Source organism: Malus domestica, chromosome 01 (genome assembly GCF_042453785.1).
Source record: "Malus domestica chromosome 01, GDT2T_hap1".
NCBI lineage: Eukaryota > Viridiplantae > Streptophyta > Magnoliopsida > Rosales > Rosaceae > Malus > Malus domestica.
The window spans coordinates 9057150-9065986 of record NC_091661.1 but is presented as its reverse complement, the minus strand read 5'-3'; the positions used below and the strand labels follow the sequence as shown (position 1 = coordinate 9065986).

The 8837-nt window shown below is 37.4% G+C and overlaps 1 protein-coding gene across 1 annotated transcript; it reads left to right on the top strand.

Annotated features, from left to right (window-relative positions):
- Positions 1–2733: 2733 nt before the first annotated feature.
- On the top strand, positions 2734–3480 carry LOC114826014 (uncharacterized). Its single transcript, XM_029105567.1, has one exon. The coding sequence runs from the start codon at positions 2734–2736 to the stop codon at positions 3478–3480; it is 747 nt and encodes a 248-aa protein (XP_028961400.1).
- The last annotated feature ends 5357 nt before the right edge of the window (positions 3481–8837 follow it).

The window sequence follows — 8837 nt, the reverse complement described above, 5'->3', positions numbered from 1 at the left end:
AGGTTCCTAGTCATTGGATTGTCGGAGGGAAACTGACAATGCTTAGACCGGTACATACTGTGTCCGCTTCAAATGGAAGGATGGAAAGTCTCATCCCATTCGTGTTGTGACACTAAGACAAGTATGTAGGTGCTCATTAAGAGAATGAGTTCACTGAACACAATCGAACGAGAGTACTTGCATGGAGGTCTACTCACATGTCAAGCAAGTAACTATAATGGTTGGAATAATGTAAGTAGTCCTTTGACCTGAGGCATCGTCGTTGTCTTGTGGCTAAGTACTTAATCTTTGATTATGTCAAAGTCACCCCATTCGCGGATGTCCACGGCATAATTGGGGTTAAGCCACTTAGTCATGAAGGCAAGTGAATGCGCAACAAGGAATCTCTAATCCTCAATTAGAGAGGAAGAATACTCTAAGATATGATTCGGGAATTTTCGGCCGAAGTATCGAGCGTAATAAAGGAAAGCGTTCCTATACGACTCAATAGAATCATATAAGAAGGAATAATCACATTAGGGGTTTGACATAATATATCCATACCCTAGTAATGTGATTGAGAGTATTGTTTTAGAGAAGGATCGAATTACATTGTAATTCCAACTGAATAGGTTCTCCGAACAACTTCTACATTAGCTTGGGTAGCTATGACATATGGTTAGATGTCACTCATAGCTTGTGAGTTCTTCTAGATGATTAAATGTAGTCATCAAAGAAGAAAGGTGAATTAAAATGAAGTTTTAATTCACTAAGTGATTGGATTAAATATAATCAATTGGATTGATGTCAATCACCTCACTGCCTTGCTAATTAGAACCTAAAATGATTGTACACCGATACACTCTTGTAGTGAGTAATTAATGGATGATGGAAATAATTAATTGTATTAATTAAGTGTTGTGATTAATTTAGAAAGTCTAAAGAAATCATAAAAGCGATATAAGATCGTTTTGGGCTTAAAGAAACGTTCGGGTTTAATTAGGCCCATTGGGCCTAAACCCATTGGGCTTTTATTCAAGCATAGGATGACTTGAAATAATAAAAGCCCAAAGCCCAAACCAAACACTAAAGGGCCGGCCACTTAAAGGGTTTGGGAGAGATATTTAGTCAAGTTGTTGACTAGGTTTCTTTTGTCTATATAAGGAACTTTATAGCACAAAGTTCATTAGGGTTTTTGTGTGTTTTTGAACAACAAAGAGGCAAAAGAAAATAGCTCTCTAAAACCACAAAGGCCGGCCACCTAGAGGGTGAATTCACTAACAATCTTTCACCCTTTTGGTTATTCCTCCATCCATCTCACTACACTGGTGGGTGTGGATCTTTAGAGGTCTTCTCCTTTGGAGACTAAAGGAGAACCTTGGAGCACTCTTACTAACAAAGTGGAGGAGGCAAGGAGGGAGGCTAGGCTCAAGAACTTCAAGGAACAAAGGGCTTGGAGGTGGTCCATCCTTGGTCTCAAGTCTAAATCAAGAGGTATAAGACTAAACTTTCACTTTGTTCTTTACTAAAATGTTTTGATGCATTATATATAAACCTATGAACCTTGAAGGGGATTTGCATGACTATAGCTTTGATATTATTTGATAAATTGCTTCCGTTGCTCATGTATATAAATTTTGAATTGTATATGCATGCTAGTCATTTAGAAATCCCATGTGTTAATCTCATAATTTTCCCTTCAAATACAACTTAGTGGCCTTCTAGAACCCACAAATCGGGCAAAAATAGTTAATATTTTGCATGAGTTCAAGGATTGTTTTGCATGGCATTACACAGAAATGCCAGGGTTGGATTTTGAGCTAGTAGAACACGGAATGCCTATAAAGGAATGGTATAAGCTCGTGAAGCAAGCTCCACGAAGGATGTCAAAAGAGACAGAAGCGAAAGTTAAAAAAAAAAATTTCAGAAGCTAGTAAAGGCAGGCTTTATTAAACATGCGAAGTATGTGAAGTATGTAGAGTGGTTGGCCAACATTATACCTGTATTGAAAGTATTAACTAATGTCATTCGATGTTGTGTGGATTATAGAAATGTTAATAAAGCAACCCCTAAGATTAATACCTTATGCCTATGGCCGACCTATCAATTGATGCAGTTGCAAAACACAAAGTATTGTCCTTTATGAATGGTAATGCTGGAAATAATCAGATAAAAATGGCTAAAGAAGACATACATAAAACAACATTCAGGTGCCCAAGATACATAGAACCTTATGAATATGTTGTCATTCCATTCAGGCTGAAAAATGCGGGAGCTACATATCAAAGGGTTATGAATGCTTTCTTTCATGATCTCATCGGGCATATCGTGAAGGTATACATTGATGACATTATGGTGAAGTTTAAAATCGAGAAGCAACACTTAGAATACCTCAGATAAGCTTTATTACGGATGAGAACCCACAAGTTGAAGATGAATCCTAAAAAGTGTTCCTTTGGAGTCAAAGCAAGCAACTTTTTAGGGTTCTTGGTCCATCAAAGAGGTGTGGAAGTAGATCAGAGTAAAACTAAAGTTGTAATAGAGTCACCTGCACCTGCCAACAAAGTGTAACTGCAAAGATTGTTGGGAAAAATATTAACTTTTTTAGAAGATTCACTGCTAATCTTGTGAGCAAGATCCAACCTTTGACTCATCTGCTAAGATTGAAGAATTAAGACAAATTTGAGTGGGGCCCCCAACATTAAGAAGCTTTTCACAAAGTAAAGACTTTTTTTATCTTCTCCTCCAGTACTCATGCCTCCCTATAGGGGAAAACCTTTGAAACTCTACATATCAGCATTAGAGAAATCCATTAGGAGTTTGCTGGCTCAGAATAATGGAGGAAAAGAACAAGCAGTATACTATCTCAGTAGAATTCTTACTGGGGTAGAAACAAGATATATTCAAGTGGAGAAGTTATGTTTAACCTTGTATTTTACTACCAGTAAGCTGAGGCATTACACAATGCCTTGCTATACTCACATAATTGTTAAGACTGATGTAATCAAATACATATTGTCCAAACCCATGCTGATAGGAAGAATTGAGAAATGGATTCTAGCCCTCTCAAAATTTAGTTTCCAATATGTGTCTCAAAAGGCGGTGAAAGGGCAAGCAATTGCAGACTTTCTGACAGTACACCAAGAACCTGAAGAAGAGTTGATCAATATTCTTGAAACTCTGAAAGTTGCAAGTATTTGGTTTCCACTGAGAGAAGGAAATTTAGGCAAGGAAGTTTGGATCCAGCAAGAGATAAAAAGATTATCCAGCTTATGGATCACTCCATGGAAGCTATATTTTGATGGATCATGCACACAGCAAGCTACAGGTTCAGGGATAGTCATTGTCAGCCTACAGGGGGCTTACCATTCTTATTCATTTCTCTTGGATTATGACGATATAACCAAAAACATACTAGAATATGAAGCACTAATCATTGGCTTAGAAATCTTGATAGAATTAAGGCAGGAGAAAAAGAGGTATTTGGAGATTAAGAGTTAAGTGATTAATCAACTGAATAGGGAGTACAAGTGTAGGCATATCACCATTTCAAGATATTATATGGCTGTCACACAATTGTTGGCATATTGGGGGAGTGAAATCATAATTAAGTTGAATTTGGCTGCCAAAGAGATGGCACAACTAGTATATGAAGCCCAAGACCAGAAAGGAACACTTGAGATAAAAATAGAAACACAAGCAATGAGTCTTCCCTTTTTCTTTGAGAGAGGATTCAGTTTGGTTATAATGACAGAAGAACCTGAGTTCGAGGATTGGAGAACACTTGTTATCCAATACTTAAAAGATCTTTCTTTCCTTACTTGCAAGAAAACCAAACAACGGGCAACTAAATTTGTTCTGTGGGGAGAACTTTTGTTGAGGAAAACCCCATATGGGCTTTTGTTGAGATGCTTGGGTCTGGAAGAGTTAATGAGCGTAAAGGTTGTGGTACATGAGGGAATCTGTGGAGCACACCAAGCAGGAACAAAGATGAGATGGTTGCTGAGAAGATATAGCTATTTTTGGCCCAACATGGAGAAATACTATAAGGTTTATGCTAAAGGATGTGAAGAACGCCAGAGACATGGTCATTTGCAACATATTCCATCAATACCTTTGCATCAATTGTAAAGCCATGGCCTTTCAGATGGTGGGTTATGGATTTCATCGGGCAAATATCCAGCTTCCAGCAAAGGGCACACCTTTATAATTGTGGCAACTAACTATTTTACCAAATGGGTGAAGGCTTCAGTTGTGAAGCCTATTAATTCAGGTACTGTCAAGAGATTCATTGAGACTAAAATCCTGCATAGGTATAGGGTGCCCGAAATCATTATCACAGACAAAGGACCTTAGCGAGTCCCTCCAAAACCTATGGGATTGCTAAGACTGTGCTCTCTCTCATCCTTATGCACTCGCCTCCTTTCTCTCGACATCATCTTATCGACTTCTCTATCGCATCGGTATCTGCTTGACCCCTCCGGTGTCAGCCACCACTCTCCGTTGCGTCATCGTTTGATCGACTCTTTTCTCTCATCCTTGTCTGCTTGACCCCTTCAGCCTCAGCCACCACTTCTCTTCGTGTTGACTGATAGAATCCTCTCGCATGCTCATCCTGCTCGACGACCTCGCCAGACCATCCCACCGACCGCTTAAACTCAGCCTATGATGTTTACAAAATCATAGATTTTGTATTTCACAGATGTGAAAGTCCCCAATTTTTTATTCTCTTGCCACTTGATTTCAATTTTTCTCTTTGGTACTGTTGGAAATGTGCCCTAAAACCAATCATATGATGATACTTTACTGACATTTCACATGTTAAACTAATCTAGTTTAATATCAAGGGCAAAGATTATTGTTTGAGCCATCTCATATAAATGTTATATGCTTAAACGATAAGTCCAAGGAATATGTGATTGGGAGAATGCGATCTAAAGAAGTTAGATTCATGAGACCATTCTTTCGTAGACACATCCTAAACGTTCCTGATCATAGGATTGCCAATTGGGCATTGACAGTCCGTTAAGATCAGTACGTGTTGTGTCTTCTCTCAGGGAGAGTGACTAGTCTCGTGTCATTGGTGTGTGTGACATCAAGACAAGTACGTAGGTTGATGCGAGAATTACTTGACACACAAATTAAACCCTCTTTTTGACAATTGTAGTATAGATGTAAGTAGGGTATCGTTCTAGGCCGGGGATTAGGAGGGATTGCTAATCTATTCTAAATTAATTTAAAAATATTAAACAAGACTCAAGGACACAAAACTAGGCTAAAAACTCTAATAACTCGAAACACACTTAGAATGACTCAAAATAATGAAAACAATCAAATTAGACACTAGGAACTGAAATGGACGGAAATTGAATTAAAAGACTAACAACAATGAAAACTAACTAAATAATATAATTTAATAATGGGGGGGTTTGGTTTTGACGAGAAGTAAATTAAACTTAAATAAATTACAGAATTGACAAAAGCATGAAATTAAGGTGAAAGGATAGGTGACGGACTAGCTAGAGGGTTCTTCTCCACACATGACACATATGCAACCTAAATTGATTTTCAGTTGTTCTTTCAATAAATTGTGAATGACAATGTTCCAAGTTAATTAGGTCCGCTTAAATTAACTCTTAGATTTCCCTAGATTCATTGGATTGAATGGAATACGCATTACAACCAAATTATTCCTCATCAAAGTCCCTAACTATGGAATACGCATGATAGAGACATTCAACAAAGATCATTAAGTTCAACGGAAATCATAAACATTGACTAGGCATTCATAACTATGGAATACGCATGTTAATCCAGCCTAGAATTCACTTAACACGATTGTGGATAACAACCTTCACTACTTGTGAATATAAGTTCATAACGATTAGGTGAAATTCACTTATATTCTAGCATCAAATTCATGCATGTAAATTAAGTATGCATTCTTAATCGACATACAAAAATAAGTTATCAATCAAGCAGTTAAGCAAATTAAATCACAACTCAGAAATCACAACTGAAGGTAATCAATTCATATTACAAATATATTCATGGCTTTGAATTAACCTCTAGCCAAAATAAATTTAGTTACACATTATTAAAACAGAAATAAAATATAAGTTTGGAAAGATTTAACCGAGAGAGAAGGCAGCTTGCTGCTTCTGTTTTTCTCCTCCCCGAGGCTCACGCTGCTCGCCAGTCCGCCCGTGCCTCTGGTCTTCTGCCCGTGTGGACTGTGCTTCTGACAGTCTCTCTTCTCTCTTCCCGTTCTCACGCTGCTCAAAGCAGCCTCCTCCTGCTGTCTCTCACGTCAGCTCTCCTTGCCAATCTGCGCCTGCCAATCCTTTCTCGCCTGCCGTGCCTCTGCTGCTTCCGTGTCAGTCTCCCCTCTGCCCTTACTGCTCTCTCCGCCTCCTGTCTCTCACGCTGCCAAAGGCAGCCTGTATTCCCCCCCACCTCCCTTACTCTCTTCCGCGCCTTTTATTCTGTCAGTGTTTTCTTTCTTTTTTTCTTTTCTCCGTGACTTTCTTCTTTTTGGTTGTCATAGTGATGTCTGCCGTGAGTGGCCTGCAAGGTGAAGTGCCAGGTTTTGGTACAAGTGAGAATATTTTTCTTTGTCTGATTGAGAATCTGTGGTTCATTTGTTTTCTGAACTAATTTCGTCCACTCCCTGCCTATTTTATTTCAGTCTGCCCTCCACTGCTTCTTATTCTTTTATTCTTTTTTTCGTCCGTGCTCTCCCACTGTTTTATTTTCTTATTCTTTTCCATCACTCCATCACTCCATCACTCCATGACTGCCATGCCATGGATTTCTTTTGTTTCTTTTATTCCTCCATCATTCCATTATTTCTGTGAAAACAATGCTAACACAAAATTAACTGTACATTAACACAAGGTAAGGTAAGTTACTACAATTTTAACATAAAAACATCACAAAAACTTTAGAAATGGATGGTATAAATGCATGAAATATATGAGTGATCAAATACCCCCAAACTTACATTTTTGCTAGTCCTCGAGCAAAACAAAGAAAATATGAAAAAGTAAAAACATGAAAAACATTAGCTTCCCTTTATGTGATCCTCATAGAATTTCATTTAAGAAAACAAATCATCAAGAACCATAGCTAGCACCAAACAAACTAATCCAAGTTCATCTTCCTTATTCAAATATTAGCAGTAATCTTTGAATCATCCTTGAAGTGTAGTGTGTGAGATAGCCATGCTAATGCAATTTCAAGTTTTTATTTTTAAAATCATCATATGCAAACTAGCGACCTTCTCACGGGATATGCACTCAATCACACATGTGTTTAGTTTAAATGTGTTTCGCTCAAAGAATCAAATGTGAAATTTCTACCATAAGCTTGCATAAAGATCTCATCTCCACAATCATAATTGCAAAACTTAAATCAAGAGGACTTTTATTGGATGTAATGAGGTTTAGGGAGAGGGTTATTGAAATGAAAGAATAGGTAAACACAAGTTCCAAGCTACATTGCAAGCAATTCTTTTCTTTAGATTTATAAGAACTCAATCTTTCCAACGATTCTTTTAGCACCTCTAAGACAATCTCACATTGCTCACTAGCTTGCTTGGAAAGGGTAAGGAAAAATGTTTCAGGTATAAGGGTAGACATATCTGGTGATAAGAAATAAAAGGCTCAACATACACGGCTCAAATTGGCAATCTAATGATATCATTTTTATTTGGGAAACATGGTTATTTGGGCCATAGTGGTAAACCTAATGCCTCTATCATTTCCAAGTTCATGCACTCAATGACAAGCATTTCGAAAGATCATTACGCAAGTTCTAGAGATGTATCTCACATAAGTTCATCACACATGAAAGAATAGGAGTGTATGAAAAATGCACACACTTTCAATCGGCTCAAAAACTCACATAGGATGTATATGGTCACTAAATTCACATATGAAGCTTTAAGTCATACTTTAGTTTCACATTAACAAGGCTATGTGCATTTGGTTTTTCAAAGATGGTCAAACATGTACAAAACTAACAAGAGAATTAGGAATTTCACAAAACACATGTTAACTAAGTTCTTGATGATCATGGTTCAAATTTGATCCAATTATATCATTGGGTTGGGAAACTAACAAAAATCTAATTCAAAACAATAAGGGAAGGTAAGTTAAATCCAATTATATCATTTGATCCAATTATTTTCTTATTCTTTTCCATCACTCCATCACTACATCACTCCATGACTGCCATGCCATGGATTTCTTTTGTTTCTTTTATTCCTCCATCATTCCATTATTTCTGTGAAAACAATGCTAACACAAAATTAACTGTACATTAACACAAGGTAAGGTAAGTTACTACAATTTTAACATAAAAACATCACAAAAACTTTAGAAATTGATGGTATAAATGCATGAAATATATGAGTGATCATAGGTGCTCAATAGAGAATGAGTTCACTGAACACGATCAACGAAGAGTTCTCATATTCATGTCACATGAGAACTCATGGTTGGGATAATGCAAAGTAGTCCTTTGACCTGAGGCATCACGTTTGTCTTGTGGTTAAGTCCTTGATCTTTGATTATGTCAAAGTCACCCCATCCGCGGGTGTCCACGGCATCGTTGGGGTTAAGCCACTTAGCTATAGAAGCAAGTGAATGCGCAACAAGGGATCTCTAACCTTCAAACCGTTTGGGGGAGAATACTCTATGATATGATTAAGAATCTCTGGCCAGAGTATGAATGAGATTTAGAAAAGTCATTCCAAATCACATTCAAGGTAATCATATAAGCACACGAATCACATTGGATAGTAGACATGAATAAACTATCAAACCAAACAATGTGGTCAAGAGTATTGTATTAGA

What these genes read in the sequence shown, in the direction of transcription:
- LOC114826014 (XM_029105567.1), top strand. Translation starts at nt 2,734, where the DNA reads ATGCCTCCCTATAGGGGAAAACCTTTGAAACTCTACATATCAGCATTA.